We start from the raw sequence: 26,121 nt of genomic DNA, 5'->3' as shown, positions 1-26,121 counted from the left end.
ATTTCCATTCCATCATTCATTGTTGCAGTGTTTACATTGGTGCTTCCTGTCAGATAAAAAACAAGCATGTTGACTTTCAATGTTGTATACTCATGTGACACAGTCTTTATGATAGAATTAATAGCCTTGTTCTTGTGTGGAACTGTGTATCATTTATGCAGTTATGAAAAGTCCATGGTGATCAGTGTGTTTGCTTACTCTCAGGCCAAAAAGAACAGGTTGTGAGTAGTTCAGTATCATAACCTCAGGCACTACATAGAATTTCTGAATATCTCAGTATTAGTGAAAGAACAGTGAAGCAAATTTTGAGAGAATGCGGGGAACCTTCATGTCTTGTGCCACCAAAAGTAGTACTGGCAGGTGAAAGAAATTTGCATTGGACAAGTTTACACAGGGAGTTATAAGAAGGAAAATCCATGACTTGTATGTAGAAAAGCAGTTTCCAACAGTAGCAGCCATATTGAAAAATTTGAAGAACGAATTGGATGAGTGAAACAACACTTTGGCACACTACTTGACAATTGGGTTTCAGATACCAAAAATTCACCAAAAAACTATGCTGATAGAAAATAACCAAGTAGCAGAGTTCTTGCAGGAAATAAACCACTTGCAAAATACTGGATGGACTATTCGTTACACTGATGAGAGTCATTGTGGTCCAAATAATTCCTGAAAGTTTGGATGGCAGGAACAAAAATTGCCTTATGTGCAAGAAAATGTATAGGATTATCACAGAGGAAGTGTCCAAGAGTAGAATGGCTGGTAAGGAAGAATTAAAACACTGTACAGATCTGGAAAAAAGATTAGAGTGTGCTCTGATGTGAACAAATGTGGGCTCGTGCTAAATGGTGGCTCTTTTTATTGGGCAAAAAGGAGGTGCAGATTATGATTCTGAAATGAATGACAGACGCTATGGAAATGGGTTTAGGAGCATTCTTTAAAAATTACCAAAGAGATCTGCAATTATTACAGATCAGGCTAGGGCTGGGAAAAACTGACTAGTTGAAACCAGTATTGCTATTTTAGTTCTGAATCACTGGCATTTTTCAGTATTTTTTTGGCCTTGATTATAACAGGCATTTTTAATTAAAAAAATTTTTTTACAACTTACTGACTAAAAAGCCAAAACATCAATTAGTAACATCCCTCTAACTGACTGGCCTGCACAGAGTCCTGACCTGAATCCTATGGAACACATCTGGCAGGTTTTGGAAAGTTGACTTCGTGCCAGGCCTCAGTGACCAACATCAATACCTCTCCTCAGTGCAGCACTCCGAGAAGAATGGGCTGCCATTCCCCAAGAAACCTTCCAGCACCTCGTTGAATGTATGCCTGCGAGAGTGGAAGCTGTCATCAAGGCTAAGGGTGGGCCAACACCATATTGAATTCCAGCATTACCGATGGAACTTGTAAGTCATTTTCAGCTAGGTGTCTGGATATGTTTAATCACATAGTGTGTTAGCACATAACAGCCTTTCAGACCTACATACGATTCTTATTTTAACCAAATCATTAAAGGCAATGCATCCCATTTTTCATCACCATCATATGCCATGGAACCTTACAACACTTCATTCACAACAACATGTAATGCATGTCAGTTAAACATAATGGAACTGCACAACACATATATGGCATTACACCATAAACTTTTCATACCTTACACCTTTAAACATGTTGAGTAATTTTTAATTTGTGTGCATAGTTGCATAAAAATATGTTAGTAAAAATGCTAATAATAGTAACACATTTTAGTTGTAGCAAATGATACAAAGAATTAATCAATGTGAAATAGTGTTGTTATTACCAGCAATAATTAGTTTTTGTTATTGCCCACTACTAATGTACTTAGAAATATCTAAAGTCCTTTTATTATGTAACAAAAGAAGCCAGCTGAAAAAAGTGTAAGGCACAAGAGAATATTGTGTATAAAGAAATAACAAAAACCTCATTAATTCACATGCTATTGTCAACAAAACAACTTACTGGCCAAATACAATGGCTATGAATAAATGAGGAAGTGATTCCCTCAACCTGAATTTGAGTTGCTAAAAACTAAATCCTATGACACGACACACATACATCTGTAGAAGAGAGATATAATTATCAATAATCTTGGAAATGAAGTAATGGCAAACAAAGAGAATATGTAGAAAATTATTTCTGAGCTAACTGTTTTTTTTGCCTATCTATTCTTCTAATATATTGAGGTACTGTGCTTCATATATGGACAAGTATACATACATATTCTGCCCTGACCCATCTCCTGTGAAAGATGTTATGTTGATCTAAACTATCAGTTCACTTCACGGACTTGATCATATGAGAGGAGAGCGGGAGGGGATTCCTATGTTACACATCATATTTTCATATGAAAAATTGTGCAGATTCTAGAAATTTGCCTCGTACCACTGAATATTACAGTAATTGTCAATTATCACTGTAATAATAGCTTGATGAAATTTTAAAGCATTCCACCATTCCCTGTGAAGGATGTGAGTATTTTTCAAACCAGTTAGTTACTTTGTCTGCATGAGACATAGCTATTGGTGAAAGAAACTCAGAAAGGTAACAATGAGAGTGACACACAGATACAAATTCCACTCAATCCACTGTGGGAATCGACTCAATAAGGCTGGAGCTCTTGTTGGTTATTCTTAGCCTGCAGTCCAGATTGCTAAACTTCAAACAGTGGTGAGATACTGCTGGGGAAAAAAGAATATTTTATATATATAGAATATATTATCAAAGTATGAAAGGAACGAAAACTCCACTGTACCCTTCTAAAGAATGACGACTGTCTTCAGGGAGGCAATAAAATGGAGATATGACAATGGACAGTGGGGCAAGGGAATTAACCATTGATAAAGTTGTCTTCCCTCACATGAATCATGGCTAACCCTACTACAGAAATATTCCCCCATGTAGTTTCTCTGCAATGTATCCAGGTCATGGTTCACTTGTTTCCCTTGCCTACCATCAATAGATGCATCTAAATGTCCATGTTCCATATAAATTTTACATTTTTTAAATATCGTACCACACTGTCATTTGAAAGCTTGAATGCTAGCCTAAAATCCATTTATGGAATTTTTCCCATTTTCTCATTTTCATGTAAAACATTGATTATTAGCCACACATTGCATACTTATGCAATTTCACTGAAGGAAAGGATACCTCTCTCTGTTCCTTCATATGGTGAAATCTCTTATTGTATCAATTTTTTGTGCTCTTTTCACAGGCTTGTTTGTGGTGCATCCCACCATGGATGTCTAGCCCCAAATTACTCCTCGGAAACACAACAGAATCAGCTATTGTGGCCACATCATTAGGTTAAAAAAAAATCCAAAGACAAGCTCATAGGGCATGCAGTTTTTTAAAAAGAAGAAGAAGAAGAAGAAGACGACGACGACTTCCGGTACACTTTTAAAACCAGCCCAGGTTGTTGAAAATATTTTTTTCTGAAACTCTCAAAAAGTCCATTTTGTGTTCTCTGAATGAGCATAGCAGAGTTGCTTTGTGAGTTACTGCCAGACTACAGATCCAAAGGTCTGGGATGCAACACCCACCTACTCCTGGGATTTTTTGTGTCATTTATAATTTCTTTCACCTCTGGCAGTGATTTGGTAATTTAAGACCTGTCAAGCTGGACTATGGTTCATAGCCCACATTAAATTGTAAGAAACCCCTACAAGTGGACGAATATATCACTTCAAAGATCAGAGGAAGGCAATGGCATACTTCTTCCAATAGTATGATGCCTAATGAAGTACTATGATGGTCAAACCAATCTCTTCATTGAGGACAGCTTTACTTACTATTTAAAAACGCCACAGAAACATCTATTACACATGTGATTTCTTCAAATTTATGATGATTTGGTGATTCATGGAGATATATTAAGATTAAAATGAATTAATCTTGAACTAGTGGGTTTGTATTCATTCAAAACATCATCTTTCAGCTCTTCAAATTCATAAGCCACTCACTAAAAATGTGTAGTCCACTGATTTTTATTTTCTTCCCAATCCAAATGGTTTGGATTAGAGAAGAAATGGCTTTAGCCTGAAATCATTATAGAGGTGTCCAAGTTGACAGTATACAATCTTCCCTCTTACTGCATCAAGTGACTGCATGGCAATTACAGGTAACACAATTAAGTACCTCAGTGCAGTAACCTGACAGTCACACTCCTGTTCCATATAAAGCTACAGGTCATGCAGCAATCAGTATTTGGCTATGTCTCACTGTCTTGCTTTTGATTTGCTCTTTGGATATTCTTTGTTTGTCAGCTGATGACTTGTGCTTCATACTTGTTTCTGATTTCCATGTTATTGTCATTCACAAATCAACACATCATCCTCACAATTGCATATATTGGTTGGAAGATTGTTGGTAATCACACCACTCTGAAATTTCCTATTTATGGTTCCATCGCTACCTCCAGTGATTCATCCACTTGCAGTTATGCTGCTGCCATTTCCAACTACTTCTGTATGACACTATCTTGCCAGATAGTATAGAAATTTCTGAACAAAGCCCATGGTCTTCACTGTTACATACAAATGCCTTTAAAACTTTTCTTCATAAGCTTATCAACCCATTTCAGTTCTTGTGCTCCTTCAGATCATATACTGGAGAAAAGGTGCATCTATAACAGCTTTGAATCTCATATAAAATGATGTGACACACTTATAACCATATAACTTTCATATTACTTCCAAGGAGAGCAACTTCACACTGTCATTAATGGTTACAGACTAATCCTGTTTTAAAATAACATTTCTGGTCACATCAAGCTTCCTTAACCCACAATCACTCTTCAGATATTATGCAGATGAGTGTATTGGCTAAGCACCCTGGCCAAACTGGCAATTTTATCAGTTTTTATCATTAGTAGAAACCTCCCTCGAGAGGTTGCTTTTACAAAATATACAGTTAAACACCATAAAAATCCAAACAGGGCACTGAAGGGTACTATTGTTCTCAAAACACAAATTTACAGGCACATTTTTGATTTATGTCCGGCAAAGTATCTATCATAATGATCTGCAGGTGCTCAAAGAACTCAATTGTTTCTTAATATTGAATGAGCTTATTATGAGGTGCTCTGGCATATTTACTGCTTATTAAGTCAAATATGACTCATCACTTGCATCTTTACTGCTGATTATTCACAAGAAGATAAACTCTAAAGCTAACTTACTATTTTAATTAAATGTTTTCCCTGCAATATAATAAAGATGAGGATAAAGACAAGAAAGGTAACGAAATAAATGGGAGAATCAAATCAAATCTTAATTTTGTTATAGGAATACAGAATTATTGCACTATCATTGAGTAAAGTCCTGTCAGTATTTTTGGAAAAGGTGTAAATAACGTCCTGCAGATGACAGTAAATTTCAGATACACAAACAATGTCACAGTAGCAGAGCAAACAAGGTTACTGGTCTACATCAGAAGTGCATTAAAAAGGAACACTATTCTCTTATCCAACACTGATAGTATGTAACCTACTGGAATCATAAAAAAGGGTAACATACATTTAGCCAAAACAGCAAGGTAGCAAATTTGCAAATACATTGTTTTAGGAGAAAAAACTCTTCATCTGAGTCAAATGTTGCAGCACTTACTGCCCTGTTCTAATAACTATTTATCTTACTAATTTATAAATTTTATCATTTCAAATTTGAATTGATTTCTGCAGTCCAGAATGTTTTAATTTCTGAGATATGAGAGATTACATCTTGACAGATTCACAGTTGATTGTAAACTTGACTAACAATTATATAAGTCCATAATTTTATTTTAATAGAACTTGATGAGATGGAAAGCGGCAGGGCAGGTAGCCTGTCTGATGATTAAAAGCCTATTTTTCATTACTTATATCTGAATCAGGCCACTGAATCCTTTGAAGCATTTTTGTTATGCAACTGCTAATTTTTTTTGCTCCATGGATCTAGTGTATTATGTAAAACATTAGTATAGCTACAACAAATAACTTCAGTTAGCATGTTTTGGTCATTTTGTGTCCTTTAGATTAATAATATGAGTGACATAATTCCAAGACCATCAAATCAGACTCGGCCTAAATTTGATCCAGACCTGCCATATTTTCTCCGACCACAAGAATGAGACTGCTACAACTGCACTGAATGTAATTTTGCTTCCAAGTCCTGCTCATAAACACAACTCACCTCCAGTTACCTCTTTGATAAGAAACATAAGATCACTGTTGGCAATGTGGAGTATGTCCTATGTAGTATGAAGGTAAAATTCTTTCTTTTGGGCATAATCAACTTGGGCACAAATTTTTCAGATACTCTGCACATGTTTAAATCAATGCATAAAAATACATGAGTAGAATCTTTGTTTATATCAGTCTTTTGGGCATTCTCGCATTATCTGATTTCACATGCTCTTTAAAACAGTTGCACTGTGCATGGAATGCTACCTCCTAATTTGTTTGTAAACCTTCACAAATACTGACCATTTTGGAACTGGTTGAAAAACTCTTTTAGCTGTATTTTCCTTTGCCTCTAATCATATGTCAAAATGTAAGCAATACTTCATTAATAAAATAATGAAACATTTGACAATATTTTTTGCAAGATTTATGTTCAACATCTTCAGTCATCTTGACAAACTATAAATCCAATGAATGTTTGAAAATCATTTGATTGATGTTATAAATGATAAAACCGATTGGGAGATAAATGATTAAATAGCTTCTAGGATTTTCTCTGAACAGATTCCCTGGACAACCGCTCTGCCTGAATCACCATAATCATACAATTATTTAAGTTGCCTTATTTGCAAACATATATGAGTTCCCTTCTTAGTAGCAAAACTCAAAAAACAAAACATTCAACTGAAAAACCTAAGTGTTTCTCTCTCATCACACAACACTAATCAGTACTGGAACACATCAAATAACAATGCTAGGACCACAGTTATTGAAAGTCATTTTCTAAAAATAATGGCCACTCCTCCCAGTACTCTTTGTATGCTACTATGAGTAACATTTCATCACCTTTCCAATCCTTGAAATAGCCCAGTCATTTTCTTTGACCCTCCTCAACACATTCCTTTGTCAGATAGATATCTCATGGCCAAACGCAATGAAAAGATTTGCTTGTGCGCCTTCCTATTCCAGTAACTAAGTCAATGAGTAACACAACGATAACAGAGTAGAAACTCAGGGAAGTGTCTGAAGTTTCTTCTTGCACTTTAGAAAGTGTCACTGTCTATCATCACTACATGCTGAGAAAATTTAAGTTCAGATACTTTTACGACGTAGTTCGTAACTGGAATGGGGAGGTGCATAGGCAAATCTTTTCATTGGGTGTGGTAATGAAGATATGAGCCATATGGCAAAGGAATGAGTTGAGGAGATTCAAAGAAAATGATTGAGCTGTTTTAAGGATTTGGAAGATGATGAAATGGCACTCACAATAATATGTGGAGGGTAGTGGGAAGAACGCCCATTATTTTTGGAAAATAGCTCAAATAATCATAATTTTAGCAGGGATGTTGGTTGATGTATTTCAGTCCAGATTAGGATTGTATGATGAATGTTACAGTTTTTGAGTTCCTGAGAAGAGAAGGCATATGTGCTTGCAAATGCTTAAGTAATTGCAAGGATATGATGGTTCAGTGTAGCTGTCTAGGGAAGCTGTGGAGAGAAAATTCTAGATGTTATTTTAATCACATATCCCCCACCAAGTTTTATTTGTTACAATACAAGGTCTAATAGCTTTGAAATAAATGTTGACTTAAACTGTACATCATGTATGAACTTCATATGTATGATTCACTAAATTTTGTGAATGATGTACTATACTCATATGAAGCCTTAACTTCATTCCTGAACTCACCCTTGTTACATTTGAGGATAGAACTGGTCCCTTATATCAATGAACCACTATGAATCATGATATGCTGTATATCACAGTCATTTTGGACATCCAGTTTCCTTAATGTAACTTTATCTGCTGGTAGTTGTGTTCAGAACTTTCTCAGGTATGGGAAAGACAAATACTGCCATTCTCTCTATTTGTTTCTAATTGATGGTATCAGCCTAGGTTTCATACCATTTCAGAGACTCTTGTGAAGACATCATTACACTCTCACTGAAAGCATCTTAGAAGTTCTTCATATGTAAGTTTTTAAATTCAGATATCAATATGGGTGACACCTAGTGTGCTACCTTCTTGTGAAATTGGAGTTCATCACACATAATATGTAGAGGTTAACTACTGATAAGTCACAAAGTTGTACATTCTTATTCTGGGTCACTTGGCACTTAATTACACAATGACTTGCAATGTGCAACTTTTTTCAGTAATATCTGACTAAAATGAAAAGCTTGTGGCCCCATAGTCATTCATGTGCAAATTTTTGCCCTGTTTGTGTACTTGCTGTTGTATCTAGCATGGGGCCTGCACCCACTCATCATCACCAAGTTCATCCAAATTTATAGTACGTGGAGGGCTTGGCCAGAAATGTAAGTGACAGAAGTGGGAGCACCAGAAAGCCAAAATATCAATTTTGGCACGGAACAGGTGAGGTAACAGCCATATATGTTACTGTTCTTCCCAGGCTGTGGTTTATGCAGCAGGAAGAGAACGGGAGAGTTATCCAAGAGTCATGGGGTCGAGGCCCTATGTCACAACATTTTTTTTTCTTCTTTTCTTTACTTTTAGTGTTTATGTTACTTACACTGCATAAAAATCAAAATAATGTAAATATGGTGTATTTATTAGTATTTTTATAAAAGGAATGACAAGAAAGGGCAAAACAAAATTTGTGATTGCAAATCACTTTCCAAAAAGGAATTGTAATTCAAGTGTAAAGAACTTTGTTATGGGTAGTTTGCTCTCAAACTGTCCAATAAGAGAGAATCTTTTGTGAATGTAAACCACGTTTGTTTTTCCTACAGAAACTTTAAAACAACCATGTAATTGTAACATGAAGATTACATACTATCACTGTTGAACAAAAGAAAACAGTTCCTATTTAGTGCACTTCTGATTTAGACTGGTAACCATGTTCGCTCTGTTCATGTATCAAACTCAGAAAATTAAAGTGCATGGATTTATTGTCTTAGGGAATCTCTTTGTTTAATCTTTGCACGGTACTGAATCGTTTCACACTTTCCTCTATTATCAGCAAACAGAGGATGCCGCAGGTCCAAAAAATGAAAAATCTATAACTTTTGTATATGTCTAACAATATGCAAGACTGACTGTCGTCAGTAGACATGTCTTCACATGTTATGTGGTTTCAGCTGTTAACTCGACTCTAAATTCTTGACAAGCAGAAGACTGTGAATCTAACATTTTTGTGATTACCCTGCTATCCAAACCAACACAATAAAATACTGCCCTCATTCATGATAAAGATAGTTGACCCCTGTCTTAGTTTTTCATCCAAGAGTTCTGTTATTTTCATAAAGTGCTATGAGTAAATTCTAGTTGTTTCTTTACAGTGTCAGGGCTAATTATTTCAAAAGTAAAATAAGAACACTATTTTCAATTACCTTGTCATCAATAAAAAAGAAACACTTAATTGTACATTGTCTTCACATTTTTTCTGTGTATCAGCATTTTAAATTCTTTGTGATTGGGGCATCAGCTATCTTGACACAAATATTTGTAAAAACAGAAGAAACTTTTGTTTTGTTTTCTTAAGATTCAGTAAAGTGTGGGTACTTTAATGTAGCAGTCAGCCATGACCATAAACAAATGAGAAATTATACAGTCTGAGGAGCAAGGAGCGGTAAGGGGGAATAAGCTCTGCGGTCCCCCGAAAGGCTGGTTAGCCTATGCATGTGATCTGTACTTTTGTGAGAGATCATCTGTCCTTCCTGGTGTCATGAGAATCATACTCAAACTCAGTAATGGACCAAGATTGGTCTCAATAACAATTTTAAAACAAGAAAAGAAAATAACAAGCAACACACAACTCAAAGCAATATGGAGTATACGAAACATTCAGTATTGGCTGCCACACAATTGCTTGCTAATTTGGCAGTGTTGTAAGCAAGGAAGTTTAGGTTAGACCTCTACTGGTATCTCATCCTCCCAAAGTTCAAAACACACCTCACCTAAAACTGCAACATTAAAGTGTCCACATAATAACTACTTAGCACGTGTCAGAATGCAGCAGTGCAGAAGGACGCAGTGTAAAAAAGCAAGAACACAAAACAAATGGTATAATTCATGCTTTTTCTCTACAGACAAATTTGGTGACAAACCCTACCATAACACATTGTAAGATACTACAAGAGCTATTTGGAAAATAACCTCCATTTGGTTATAAATAAAATACTGAAACAATAAAATTTATTTGAAAAATATTCAAACCATTCCTTACTGTTACTTCTCTACTTACTCACAATTCAGATATTAGCATTTATTACATCTCTTAATAAATTGCCGAATTCCCTCTGCCTTAAATGCTGTTAGCTGAGATTGTAGCCAGCTGATGATAGCACCTTGATGTTCTTCATAGGTGTCCAAGCATTGGGGGTCAAGCCAATTTTTCATGTGCATGGAGAGGTGGAAATCATTTGGAGCAAAGTATAAACTGCAGGGAACATGTTCAACAACCTCTCATTTGAACTTATGCAACAATTTTGAAGTTTGGTTGGAACAGTTTGGTGGAGCATTTCCATCACAACACTGATTGTCAAGAGATCATGTTGCTCATTTTTAATGGCTCTCCTTAGTTTTATTAATGTCTCTTAGTGGACTACTGAAGTGATTGTCCTTCCACATTCCATAAAACCCATAAAAAGAATACTTTGGTGGCCCAAAAAATGGCAGTCATAACTTTTCTAGCTGAGAAGAGTTTGGAATGCCTCCTGACATGAAAACATTTATTCGCTTATTGAACAAACTTTCTTGTGTGACAAAATACCATCTGTTTTGAATTGCTTACAATATGGGATAAATAATATATAAACAGTGGTTGAGCTCATAATGGATAGGTCATGTCTGCATGTGTTTCTCATGCAGTTTTTGTTTTGCCTTTGATGTCATCATACCAGTGTAGGGCCATGTGGGTGATTGGTATGAATTAGCTTTGTGTAAACTTTTAAGTTGGTGTAACATGAAGATGCATTTAGCTAGGATATTGATTCAGGTGTCATTGTGAAGAGCTTGTGGATCACTTATAGAACCCATAGGGAGACAATAAAATATTTGCCAGTATATAAGTGAAAATAGATATTAAACTGAAAATTCAAAATAATGAAAGACATTGCCTCATAGGACTTTTAAATACAGTCAGAGCTATAGAAAATGCAAGTCAGCAGAAACCCTGCATAAAAATAAATCCAAAAAGCCTGAAAGTCCACTGTTGGATGAATGTGAGAGATACAGTAGTCAAAAATGAGATAAAAGAGATACAAAGTGATTACATAGATGGCCCGTCATGCATACAGCAGCCAGCAACAGTCCAAGCATGTGATTTATCTATTCTGTAACAATTACAGCACTCTGTGTAACCACTGTATTAAATAAACTGATAATTATGAGTAAATTACATATTAATATGAAACATTTGCTATGATTTCATCCTAACATTTTCATGAAAAATCTATGATGTCAACCCAAACTGCACACACAGATTTTTTAATTTTTTGTTTGTTTGTCGGTTGAGTGTGTCAGTGTGCCCTCACGCCACTGAGCCACTGTCAATGGTTTTGTCTTCACATTAGAATGGAAAATCTGTGTTATCTTGGGACATGGTTCAGTGCAGTAGGCGTTTTCTCTCTCCATCTTGTGACAAAAAAGAAAGTCCAGAGAAGTAGTCATATATTGCACTTTTTAGTTCACAGAAAGGAGTTTTGAAAACTGATAAGCACAGAACTTGTGATACCCTAATTACTTAGTCATGATCTCAAGCAAAACAGCTTTGAGATTTATTGCCATTTAAAACTATTACATAACAGATTTCATATATGGAGAGATTTTGGATTGTAATGTTCATTTTGAAGGACTACAGCTGGCAAACCAGAAACATTGTGGCTTTCACACTTTCACAGATCTAAGCATATCTACCAACTGCATGAGTCACTGTAGTGACAAATATATTCGCCAGTCCCTACTTCCACACTACTTCTCATACTACATAAAAATAGAGGTACTTTCCAAATAGTCCAAATAATAAACTAAACAGAGTTAATTTCTTCATCATGAGAATAACTGACTTACATGACATGAGGTAATAATATTTTGTTGGTGGAATCTCTGGAATATTAGCTCACAAAAAATGTAATAGAAGACAATTTTAATAAATAAATAAAATCACATTCTCACCTACAAATACCCTAGGCTGCTTCGGTACCAGGACATTTTCATCTTCTCGTTCTTCAACTGGTTGAGGAGTGGTAGTAGTGGTGGTTGTAGTCATTGTCATAACAGGTATTGTCTGAGTTGTTGCAGGTCTTGGTCTGTAAGGTGGACGAACAGGTCGGTATGGATATGAAGGTCTAGTTTGGGAACTTGCTGTCTTATTCCTTTCGGGTGCCCTTCTAGGTGCAGATACAAGGTACTGGAAGTAATCTCTGTCAATAGGGTTATTACTGTAAACAGGACCAATAGCTTGTACAGTGACAGTCCATGATGTTGCTTTTCCTTGGCCATTGTAAGCCTGACATGTGTAAGGCCCTAGTTGTCTCAAGGCAACAGATCTGACAAACAAGGAGTAGTCACGCCGTTGCTCATACTGCTCTGAACTGAGAGGCAGCAAGCGTTCACCACGCCACCAGGTTACAGAAGGCCTGGGCCAGCCAACAGCATAACAGTGGAGAGAAGTAGGAGCTCCCAATGTCACCACTACGTATGTACTGTCTTCACCAATTATCTCAGCTGGCCGTGGATGAGGATCTACAATACAGTGTTAGTTGAAAAATCTCATGCTTAGCAACATTCCAGTTAGTCTTATAAATAGTGCACTTGTGTAAATGTGAGAAAGTTCTTATCTGACTTTAGTACCAAATGAGAAAAAGTCTTGCATCTTTTTTTAGGTGGAGAAGCAATTTAAGCAGCAGATTTTTTATACTTTGGTTATAAAATTATGAACAGCTAGTTAAGCTGTTGCCATTAAGCAAGAGTGGCATGAGAATTTAGATTTTCAAGATTTTTTCTTTATAAAGGCAAAGTAGTATTATAATGACAGTGAATTAATTTTACATGTTCCTTTCGGATCATGTGGACTCTTAATCATAGCAAAATTGAGATCAATAGTTCCACCTCACATGTACACAATGGCACTTCCATTAATAAAATGTAAAAACATGCTTTAATACGAGAATAGTTATTATAGTACCAGAAAAATTTGAAGGAAGAAATATCAGTTAGAAGAAAAGAAACCGTAACTTCTCCATGCCCTGCAACAAATCAAATTTTGTTATTGATCATGTTATATCATCTTAAAGAATACTATAAAGCCACAGTATAATGTTAGTTAACATTTTACTGTTTTCTGAAATAAGAGAGGCACTGAAATTGACACTTTAAGTATGGACAATTTTGTTATAAGTAGCAAATAATATTATAGCACTCCCCTTCAAGTTTTGTTATACAGAAAATCTTACATTTCCTAAGACCAATTTGAAATTAATTTTTTTACAGTATAATGAATAATGTCATCAATTACAAAACAGTATCAAAATGTAGAAGACATGAGTACCTATGGCATAAGCTTTCCATAAGAAAAGTCATCTTTATCCGAGCGTATTACACTGCCATGACAACAACACAAAATGTACAACTGTAATAGTGTTTTTGTCCTTGGATGGATTCCACCTTGAGCAAACACAATTTTCTCTTCATTTCACCCAAATAGGTTTCACTGAAGTTGAAGCATCAGTTTTTTTTTATTTTCTTTCTATCAAATAACAGGAAAAATCAAACAATGGAAAATCCAGGATGGAATGTAACAATATTACGAAAGGGATAGTTGTACTCATCCTAAAGCAGAGATGCTCAGTTGCAGATAGTCACAACAAAAGAATTGTCAGAAAGTGAGCTTTCGGCCAACAAGGCCTTTGTTGGAAATAGAGAACACACACACACACACACACACACACACACACACACACACAAACACACACACACACACACACACACACACACACACTTCTTTTTTTAACAAAGGAAATTTATGACTCAGAATGTTCAACTTTGAAGTTCTCTATGGTTACAGATAACAAACTGTGAAGGAAAACCAGCTACAAAGCAAAACACAGAAACCACAGCATATGTTAACAAACCAGATATAAAAATTTTTGTCTGTTTTCAGGTTACTGAAGGCTTTTCTTAAAAACTGATATTCTATAAGTACAGATAGTAATGAGCAATTTTCCTATTATTTAACAGAAATAAAATAAAAAGCCCATTGATGATGCTGTAACTTCAGTGAAACTGAGTGAAAAGAAGAAAAAATTGTGTTTGTTGAAGGTGGAACCTATCCAAGAACAAATTTATTTGTAAACAAACACAACATGACAGTGAGGTTGAGCATCAAGATGAATAACTGAGTATTTTGTCAAAAGATAAGAGAAATGCCACAAGTATATAAATGGCAGTTCATTATTTCAGATATTGAGAAATTCAAATTAAAAAAGGATGTTTCCATATTTACTATGAAAGATGAAATGCCAACACTTAGTGTATGCTAGCATTGTTACAGAGCTGGTACCAATGAAACTGTGATAGCTCTAAAGTATCTGAAGACAAACTGTTGAAAATGAAAGGATGAGGACAGCAATGATGCATACAGTACACTGTTATAAGATGAAATAATATCAGGACAAACTTTTCTTGTTTTTTCACACTCCTTGTTTCAGTCTTGATTAGTGTAGTGCATAGTGTCTGTATAGTTAATCTTCAAAACAACAATGAGACAAAGCTAAATACTGGCACCTAATCTGCTTTAGAAGAAAAACTGAAATGCAGAGCCAGGAAAAATTTGGAAAATGACACAGGATAGAGTTGGGGAGAGAAATAATTTAAATATAATAAAACCATCAAAGGTGTCAGTGCAAAGGTAAAATTCTCATATGGATTAAAATTTACTAGATGCAATTAATTTGGAAATAAATTAAATACACATTTGTTAATCTATTTGATTATTTATTCTAGAGGGAAACATTCCATGTAGGAAAAATATATCTAAAAACAAAGATGATGAGACTTACCAAACAAAAGCGCTGGCAGGTCGATAGACACACAAACAAACACATACATACACACAAAATTCTAGCTTTCGCAACCAACGGCTGCTTCGTCAGGAAAGAGGGAAGGAGAGGGAAAGACGAAAGGATGTGAGTTTTAAGGGAGAGGGTAAGGAGTCATTCCAATCCCGGGAGCGGAAAGACTTACCTTAGGGGGAAAAAAGGATGGGTATACACTCGTGCACACACACACATATCCATCCACACATATACAGACACAAGCAGACATATTAAAAGGCAAAGAGTTTGGGCAGAGATGTCAGTCGAGGCGGAAGTGCAGAGGCAAAGATGTTGTTGAATGACGGGTGAGATATGAGTGGCGGCAACTTGAAATTAGTGGAGATTGAGGCCTGGTGGATAACGGGAAGAGAGGATATATTGAAGGGCAAGTTCCCATCTCTGGAGTTCGGATAGGTTGGTGTTAGTGGGAAGTATCCAGATAACCCAGATGGTGTAACACTGTGCCAAGACGTGCTGGCCGTGCACCAGGGCATGTTTAGCCACAGGGTGATCCTCATTACCAACAAACACTGTCTGCGTGTGTCCATTCATGCGAATGGACATTTTGTTGCTGGTCATTCCCACATAGAATGCGTCACAGTGTAGGCAAGTCAGTTGGTAAATCACGTGGGTGCTTTCACACGTGGCTCTGCCTTTGATCGTGTACACCTTCCGGGTTACAGGACTGGAGCAAGTAGTGGTGGGAGGGTGCATGGGACAGATTTTACACCGGGGCCGGTTACAAGGGTAGGAGCCAGAGGGTAGGGAAGGTGGTTTGGGGATTTCATAGGGATGAACTAAGAGGTTACGAAGGTTAGGTGGACGGCGGAAAGACACTCTTGGTGGAGTGGGGAGGGTTTCATGAAGGATGGATTTCATTTCAGGGCAGGATTTGAGGAAGTCGTATCCCTGCTGGAGAGCCACATTCAGTGTCTGATCCAGTCCTGGAAAGTATCCTGTCACAAGTGGGCCACTTTTGTGGTTCTTCTGTGGGAGGTCCTGGGTTTGAGGGGGTGAGGAAGTGGCTCTGGTTATTTGCTTCTGTACCAGGTCAGGAGGGTAGTTGCGGGATGCGAAAGCTGTTATCAGGTTGTTGGTGTAATGGTTCAGGGATACCGGACTGGAGCAGATTCGTTTGCCACGAAGACCTAGGCCGTAGGGAAGGGACCGTTTGATGTGGAATGGGTGGCAGCAATCATAATGGAGGTACTGTTGCTTGTTGGTGGGTTTGATGTGGACGGACGTGTGAAGCTGGCCATTGGACAGATGGAGGTCAACGTCAAGGAAAGTGGCATGGGATTTGGAGTAGTACCAGGTGAATCTGATGGAACCAAAGGAGTTGAGGTTGGAGAGGAAATTCTGGAGTTCTTCTTCACTGTGAGTCCAGACCATGAAGATGTCATCAATAAATCTGTACCAAACTTTGGGTTGGCAGGCCTGGGTAACCAAGAAGGCTTCCTCTAAGAGACCCATGAATAGGTTGGCGTACGAGGGGGCCATCCTGGTACCCATGGCTGTTCCCTTTAATTGTTGGTATGTCTGGCTTTCAAAAGTGAAGAAGTTGTGGGTCAGGATGAAGCTGGCTAAGGTAATGAGGAAAGAGGTTTTAGGTAGGGTTGCAAGTGGTCGGCGTGAAAGGAAGTGCTCCATCGCAGCGAGGCCCTGGACGTGCGGAATATTTGTGTATAAGGAAGTGGCATCAATGGTTACAAGGATGGTTTCCAGGGGTAACAGATTGGGTAAGGATTCCAGGCGTTCGAGAAAGTGTGGGTGCCTTTGATGAAGGATGGGAGACTGCATGTAATGGGTTGAAGGTGTTGATTTACGTAGGCAGAGATACGTTCTGTGGGGGCTTGGTAACCAGCTACAATGGGGCGGCCGGGATGATTGGGTTTGTGAATTTTAGGAAGAAGGTAGGGGTGCGGAGTGTCGGTGGGCTCAGGAGGTTGATGGAGTCAGGTGAAAGGTTTTGTAGGGGGCCTAAGGTTCTGAGGATTCCTTGAAGCTCATCCTGGACATCAGGAATGGGATTACCTTGGCAAACTTTGTATGTGGTGTTGTCTGAAAGCTGACGCAGTCCCTCAGCCACATACTCCCGACGATCAAGTACCACGGTCGTGGAACCCTTGTCCGCCGGAAGAATGATGATGGATCGGTCAGCCTTTAGATCACAGATAGCCTGGGCTTCAGCAGTGGTGATGTTGGGAGTAGGATTAAGGTTTTTTAAGAAGGATTGAGAGGCAAGGCTGGAAGTCAGAAATTCCTGGAAGGTTTGGAGAGGGTGATTTTGAGGAAGAGGAGGTGGGTCCTGCTGTGACAGAGGACGGAAATGTTCCAGGCAGGATTCAATTTGGATAGTGTCTTGGGAAGTTGGATCATTAAGAATAGGATTAGGATCATTTTTCTTTGTGGCAAAGTGATATTTCCAGCAGAGAGTACGAGTGTAGGACAGTAAATCTTTGACGAGGGCTGTTTGGTTGAATCTGGGAGTGGGGCTGAAGGTGAGGCCTTTGGATAGGACTGAGGTTTCGGATTGGGAGAGAGGTTTGGAGGAAAGGTTAACTACTGAATTAGGGTGTTGTGGTTCCAGATTGTGTTGATTGGAATTTTGAGGTTTTGGAGGGAGTGGAGCTGGAAGTGGGAGATTGAGTAGATGGGAAGACTGGGTTTGTGTGCAATGAGAGGAGGTTGAGGTTTGCTGGAAAGGTTGTGAAGGGTGAGTGAGTTGCCTTTCCGGAGGTGGGAAACCAGGAGATTGGATAGTTTTTTGAGGTGGAGGGTGGCATGCTGTTCTAATTTGTGGTTGGCCTGTAGGAGGATGCTCTGAACAGCCGGTGTGGATGTGGGAGAGGAAACATTGAGGACTTTTATTAAGGATCCTATTCTTCATGGTCTGGACTCACAGTGAAGAAGAACTCCAGAATTTCCTCTCCAACCTCAACTCCTTTGGTTCCATCAGATTCACCTGGTCCTACTCCAAATCCCATGCCACTTTCCTTGACGTTGACCTCCATCTGTCCAATGGCCAGCTTCACACGTCCGTCCACATCAAACCCACCAACAAGCAACAGTACCTCCATTATGATAGCTGCCACCCATTCCACATCAAACGGTCCCTTCCCTACGGCCTAGGTCTTCATGGCAAACGAATCTGCTCCAGTCCGGAATCCCTGAACCATTACACCAACAACCTGATAACAGCTTTCGCATCCCGCAACTACCCTCCCGACCTGGTACAGAAGCAAATAACCAGAGCCACTTCCTCACCCCCTCAAACCCAGGACCTCCCACAGAAGAACCACAAAAGTGGCCCACTTGTGACAGGATACTTTCCGGAACTGGATCGGACTCTGAATGTGGCTCTCCAGCAGGGATACGACTTCCTCAAATCCTGCCCTGAAATGAAATCCATCCTTCATGAAATCCTCCCCACTCCACCAAGAGTGTCTTTCCGCCGTCCACCTAACCTTCGTAACCTCTTAGTTCATCCCTATGAAATCCCCAAACCACCTTCCCTACCCTCTGGCTCCTACCCTTGTAACCGGCCCCGGTGTAAAACCTGTCCCACGCACCCTCCCACCACCACTTACTCCAGTCCTGTAACCCGGAAGGTGTACACGATCAAAGGCAGAGCCACGTGTGAAAGCACCCACAAGATTTACCAACTGACCTGCCTACACTGTGACGCATTCTATGTGGGAATGACCAGCAACAAAATGTCCATTCGCATGAATGGACACAGGCAGACAGTGTTTGTTGGTAATGAGGATCACCCTGTGGCTAAACATGCCCTGGTGCACGGCCAGCACATCTTGGCACAGTGTTACACCATCCGGGTTATCTGGATACTTCCCACTAACACCAACCTATCTGAACTCCGGAGATGGGAACTTGCCCTTCAATATATCCTCTCTCCTCGTAATCCACCAGGCCTCAATCTTCGCTAATTTCAAGTTGCCGCCACTCATACCTCACCTGTCATTCAACAACATCTTTGCCTCTGCACTTCCGCCTCGACTGACATCTCTGCCCAAACTCTTTGCCTTTTAATATGTCTGCTTGTGTCTGTATATGTGTGGATGGATATGTGTGTGTGTGCGCGAGTGTATACCCATCCTTTTTTCCCCCTAAGGTAAGTCTTTCCGCTCCCGGGATTGGAATGACTCCTTACCCTCTCCCTTAAAACCCACATCCTTTCGTCTTTCCTTCTCCTTCCCTCTTTCCTGACGAAGCAGCCGTTGGTTGTGAAAGCTAGAATTTTGTGTGTATGTTTGTGTTTGTTTGTGAGTCTATCGACCTGCCAGCACTTTTGTTTGGTAAGTCTCATCATCTTTGTTTTTTGATTATGTATTCTGAAGCAAATGGAGTTGAAAGGGCAGGAGTGTACAATGGAAACAGTGACTCTTTAATTTATTGTTAATTAGAGTTGCAATCATAAAAAAGCACAAAAAAGATGCAACAGTCATTCGTCTATCAGTGAAAAAACCATTGGCGGGAGCAATAGTTGTATGTAAAAACAGAGTGGAATAGCAAAGAGATGGAGGGCTGTGTTGTGTGAATTGATACTAAAGGATTTTAGCACACAAATACTGATACAGCAAAATCATATTCAAGTAAGCAAACCATATCTGTCAGCTCCAGAAATTCAGACACAACTGACAGAAGAAAAAGATGAATTCCATTACCTGTAACCCAGTTGCTTCAATTGCTTAAAACATGCAAAATATTGTTATGAAACATGCTCCACATAGAAGACCAGCAACCAGAATATTCTTGTACTAAAGAATATTTTTTAAATTCATCCACTACATACAGAACAGGAACTTTCTTCTGTGTTATTCATAACTTACATTATAGTCTCAGACTTGAAATGTTAACAGTCTACCACAATATACAAACATGCAGTAAGCAGTATCAATATTGTAAATAAAACAGCTAAAAGAAAGAGTGTTATGAGAAAAGTATCCGTAGATTTCAATACTCATCAGAAAACAGAAACATCAGATTATATTATGTTTTATAATGAGGATGCTATTGAGATAATTCTGGAAAAAAAAACTTTTGATGACCTCACTCAGCACCTGCAGTGCACAGATTGTGGAATTAAAATTATGGAATGTGATCTCTCAGACCAAAAATGTCACAAAGTTTTCTTCTTCTTGGCAACATATGAACTATAGTAGAAACATATGTTATAACAGAGGATTGTAGAGAATGATCTTTAGTTTAAATGTTCCATTTGATCTTTGTATATAAAATAAGTTTGACATGCATATTTCCAGTTCTTCTTAAAAAAGAAGGGAGGGAATTTGGAGTTTAAATCTTATTACACTGCTTCTTACTGTACCTGTCACTTTTAGATGAGTTTCCTTCTGAGCTGGTTGGCCTATGCCATTGTCAGCAGTGCAGATGTAGACACCTGCATCAGAACGATACAGACCTATAATCTGCAAAGATCCATCCAACAACAGTCTGTATCGCCCACTCGATCCATCAATCTGAAATAAGATCATATTCAGAAAATTATCAGCTGCAGTTTTTTAATGAATGTTTAATATTAGATATCTAATTAGAATATTATGCAGTTCAGCACATATTCTGGTGAACATAATTTCTGTGCTGATCGGACACCTACAGATGCAGTAGTGTATTACGTACAATGTTTCTTAAAGAGACTGTGTCCCACTGTACTGCACCATCTTCAGAAAATACTTCTTGCAGCCAAACACATTAGTGACATGACTGGACACATGGAGGAGCTGTTTGTGAACAATTTCAAACAATTTTTTCCAACTGTATAAAGGACTTTGCTTTGTACAAAGGACAGCAATGCAGACTTTTTTAAAATAAGTTCTGCTGTGGTCACTATTGCAATACCAGATATTACAGTGTGGAAACAATAAACAAAATTAAGGAAAGGCAGCAGCTCAACTATGGCTGCCATATACACACATCAAAAAAAGTTTTGCATCAACCCTGTTCCCAGACCTCCTGAAGATAGACGTTGACTGTGGATAATGTATCACAGACACAGTCCCTTTGACTATTCAGAGATGTCACTAAACTCGCCCAAAGGTATAAACAACTATGCATGAGCAGCGCTAATTTGATGGAGGGAGTCTGACAGCTGATCAGTTGCAGTCATTCCACCAGGAAGGAGGTACATGGCTTTTGTTGTCTGTAGTTCAGCCATGCCTAGATGGTCAATACCATGGCTCGATCACGTCTGCATTGTTACTTTGTGCCAGGAAGGGCTCCCAACAAGGGAAGTGCCCAGGCGTCACAGAGTGAACCAAAGCAATGTTGTTAGGACATGGAGGAGATACAGAGAGATAGGAACTGTCGACAACATGCCTTGCTCAGTCCGCCCAAGGGCTACTACTGCAGTAGATGACTGCTGCCTATGGATTATGGCTCAGAGGAACCCTGACAGCCACACCACCATGTTGAATAATGCTTTTTGTGCAGCTACAGGATGCCTTGTTAAGACTCAAACTGTGCGCAATAGGCTGCATTATGCGCAACTTCACTCCCGACCTCCATGGTGAGGTCCATCTTTGCAACCACGACCCTATGCAGCAAGGTATGATGGACCCAACAACATGCCGAATGGACCGCTCAGGATTGTCATCATGTTCTCTTCTCCAATAAGTGTCACATATGCCTTCAACCAGACAATCATCAGAGACATGTTTGGAGGCAACCCGGTCAGGCTGAACGCCTTAGACACACTGTCCAACAAGTGCAGCAAAGTGGAGGTTCCCTGCTGTTTTGGGGTGGCATTATGTAGGGCCGACGTATGCCACTAGTGGTCATGGAAGGCGCCATAGAGGCTGTATGATACATGAATGCCACCCTCTGACCAATAGTGCAACCACATCAGCAGCATATTGATGAGGCATTTGTCTTCATGGATGACAATTTGCGCCCCCATCATGCACATCTTGTGAATGACTTCCTTCAGGATAACAATATTGCTCAACTAGAGTGGCCAGCAAGTTCTCCAGACATGTACCCTATTTAACATGCCTGGGATAGATTGAGAAGGGCTGTTTATGGACAACATGACCCACGAACCACTCTGAGGGATCCATGCCAAATCGCCATTGAGGAGTGGGACAATCTGGACCAACAGTGCCTTGATGAACTTATGATTATTATGCTATGTCAAATAAAATGCAGGCATGCATCAATGAAAGAGGGCATGCTACTGGGTATTAGAGGTACTGGTGTGTACAGCAATCTGGACCACCACTTCTAAAGGCCTCGCTGTATCGTGGTACAACATCCAATTTGTGGTTTTCATGGGCAATAAAAAGGGCGGAAATGATGTTTATGTTGATCTCTATTGTTGCAATTTTCTGTACAGGTTCCGGAACTCTCAGAACCAAGGTGATGCAAAACTTTTTTTGATGTGTGTAGAAACACCTATAACATTGAGACTTTATTCATTTTTGAACTATCATTTTTTTTGCAGTGCAGGTTCACTCTCTCATGTACATGGACATTCAAGTCTGGCCACTAATCTGAAGTTCACTGTGTATAATTTAAAACAAAGTTATTATCTTCAATGGAGGTAGAATTTATGAATATGTTCATCTGAATATGCTGTGCAGCTAAAATCAGATGAGCACATGTTGTATGATGTTCAGCTCTGCATCCAAGGGCATTTAACTTCTTGCACAGTGTCTTAATATCACAGAGTTGTTTTCCTTCAAAATAGAGAGAACTGGTGAAGTTCATGTGGTAAGTGTTTTAGGGTACTACAAAGCTCAGCATCCCATCAGGGAGATTTCACAGGATTTACATTCCCCAAAAGCACTTTTGCTGATGTTATTGCATGCTACACATTAACACTCCACTTGATGATAACTTCAGCACTTTATTTGTCTGTGTTTCATAGAACTGTGAAAGTATAACAGTTCGCAAGTCACACTGCCTGAAAAAAATGTGAAGAATTGGAGGAGAAAATGAAATGGAACTTCAGAGATTGTGATATTATTTCAGTGAGAAGAAATAAAAGTCAAATTTACAAAGAACTTGGCAGTATGAGCCTCTTATCAGTAAAACACTGCACGACCTCTGTCATGGATGGATGAACTGATTTGATTGGGAAGGGTGTCATAAAACTTGATCCTCTTCTGCAGTAAGCTGGTCCACATTGACGTATTCAGTTTTTGATGTGTATACTGACACCAGGATGGAAATGACATCTGAGTTAGTCCCACACATGTTACATTGGCGACAGGTCTGACGATCATGCTGGTCACGGGAGTAGCTCAACATCACGCAGACAATTCACAGGTACATGTGCCAAGTGTGGAGTGGTATTGTCGTTTCAAAAAATGGCACCATGATACTGTCACATGAGATGTAAAACACGAGAATGCAGGTTGTCCATCATATACCATTGTTCTGTCAGGTTTCCCTGAATCCCTGAATCACCAACAGTCATAGCCTGAAGTCATACTTGATGGCTCTCCACACCATGATTCCAGGAGTAACATCACTGTGCCTATCCAAAACACTGGAAGCATGGGACTTCCCACCAGGTAGCCACAGTCACCAACAATTGTCATCCACAGTTGTGCAAAATCGCCATTCTTAGCTGAACACAATTTGATGTCTTTCATCAGCATTCCATGTTTCTCGATCACAGTTCCACTCCAAATGCAATTGTTTGTGTTGTGACGTCAATGGCAGCCTTTATGTGGGATGGTAATTCCCTATCCTGGATGTTGCTAGTCTCTGAGCAATGATGCAGGATGATACAGAATCTTGCATGGAGTCCATTACATGTTCTTGGATGGCAGGTGCAAATGTGAAGGGGTTACAATGTGTTTGGTGTATAATATGGTGAGCCTCCCTTATGGTGGTCAGACATGCTCAATTGTAACCCTGACGAATAGTATGCCTGCCGTCACATTCCCATGCAGTGCAACACCGAACTGTGTGTGTGTTTTTTGTAAGTTGTGGCTTATTTGTCTCATGACATACATTTATAATCCACAGGCTCTGGGTACAGGTGACATGTCAAAAATTTACATTACAGTTGAAATAATGTTTTACAATAACAGAAATTATATATGAATGAAACTGCACAGGCTGAGAGGGTGCTTGTTATTATTTCAGTGCTTACAAAATAAGAATAAAATTGTAGACATGTTTGGTTATCTCACTGGCCACAAGAGTACCTCAACATCATGCAAACAGTTCACAGACATTAACCACGTGTGGACATGCATTGTTGTTGTTGTTGTTGTTGTGGTCTTCAGTCCTGAGACTGGTTTGATGCAGCTCTCCATGCTACTCTATCCTGTGCAAGCTTCTTCATCTCCCAGTACCTACTGCAACCTACATCCTTCTGAATCTGCTTAGTGTATTCATCTCTTGGTCTCCCCCTATGATTTTTACCCTCCACGCTGCCCTCCAATACTAAATTGGTGATCCCTTGATGCCTCAGAACATGTCCTACCAACCGATCCCTTCTTCTGGTCAAGTTGTGCCACAAACTTCTCTTCTCCCCAATCCTATTCAATACTTCATCATTAGTTATGTGATCTACCCATCTAATCTTCAGCATTCTTCTGTAGTACCACATTTAAAAAGCTTCTATTCTCTTCTTGTCCAAACTATTTACCGTCCATGTTTCACTTCCATACATGGCTACACTCCATACAAATACTTTCAGAAATAACTTCCTGACACTTAAATGTATACTCGATGTTAACAAATTTCTCTTCTTCAGAAACGCTTTCCTTGCCATTGCCAGTCTACATTTTATATCCTCTCTACTTCGTTTATCATCAGTTATTTTGCTCCCCAAATAGCAAAACTCCTTTACTACTTTAAGTGTCTCATTTCCTATGACACAAAATATTGCAGGGAGTCTATACTTGTTCTCAGATGCCAGGTACAGATATGAAGGGGTTACAGGATGCCTGGTGCACAGTACGGTGATCATCCATTGTGGTGATTAGATATGGTTGACTGGAAACATGACAACTATGCCTGGAATCACATTCCCACACAGTCAAACATGAGACCACTGTCACATCTGAGTGCCCCACAAATCTGGATACTACGCAATTTGACCAGCCAGCCTAATGGAGTCCAATAATTAGGTGCCTTCCAAATTCTGTCAGGTGCATATAATCTCCACAAGAGTACACAGCATCTCTGTGTCCTTCAAAGTGACCACTTAACATCCAATGCTGTTAAGCCTCATTATATACTCCACCAAGTCTGGGAAAAGCACTAAACATGAACAACACTGATGCACTCTGGTGGCTGTTTTCTCACAGAGAACTGAAACTCTAATAATTTCCTTCATATCACTAGCTTGATTAATGACCAGCTTTTAAGTTCCATCTTAGTGTGCCTCACAAAATAGGAATGTATTCCTTTTCAGTTATTGCTTGACCTTCTGTCACATCTGAATGCCCCAAAAATTTGGATATTGTACAATTGACCAGCCAGTCAAATGGAACCCAAACTGAGCCTCTTTCACGTTCTGCCAAAGAGAAACATTCAATTTTACAACTTACAAAAGCTTTTTTAAAATAAAAAACACCATAGTGCCCAATTTCCTTTACTTACTTATTTGGAACATATGAGACAAATTTGTGGCTGGATTTCTGCCAAATCACAATTTTACTCTTATTGACTAAAGTTCTTCTCCTAAGTACAAGTTGATCAGATGGTGATTTGTGTCACTCTTCAGCTATTAGCTGCAGGGCTTTATTGTTTCTAAGAGGAAAAGGAGACTAGCATTGTGAATTTAAGATGCCCATAGCTTTATTGGTTGTGCCTATAACTAAATCTGTAGTGAATTTTGTGATATCTCCAGTAATAAAGATGTTGGCATCTTGCAG

The 26,121-nt window shown here is 38.9% G+C and overlaps 1 protein-coding gene across 1 annotated transcript in view; it reads right to left on the bottom strand.

Moving 5' to 3' along the window:
- The window catches only part of LOC126481282 (papilin), a 260,118-nt gene that overhangs the window by 30,888 nt on the left and 203,109 nt on the right, over window positions 1-26,121 (bottom strand). Inside the window, exons 32-33 of the mRNA XM_050104920.1 lie at window positions 20,595-20,745; window positions 12,327-12,896 (exon numbers count right to left, since the gene is read on the bottom strand). Of these exons, the coding sequence (XP_049960877.1) occupies window positions 12,327-12,896; window positions 20,595-20,745 (721 nt within the window). The remainder of the gene's footprint in view (window positions 1-12,326; window positions 12,897-20,594; window positions 20,746-26,121) is intronic.

This window comes from Schistocerca serialis, chromosome 5 (genome assembly GCF_023864345.2).
Source record: "Schistocerca serialis cubense isolate TAMUIC-IGC-003099 chromosome 5, iqSchSeri2.2, whole genome shotgun sequence".
NCBI classification, from domain to species: domain Eukaryota; kingdom Metazoa; phylum Arthropoda; class Insecta; order Orthoptera; family Acrididae; genus Schistocerca; species Schistocerca serialis.
Note: the sequence above shows the minus strand (reverse complement) of the source record. Positions and strands in the feature narration are given on the sequence as shown.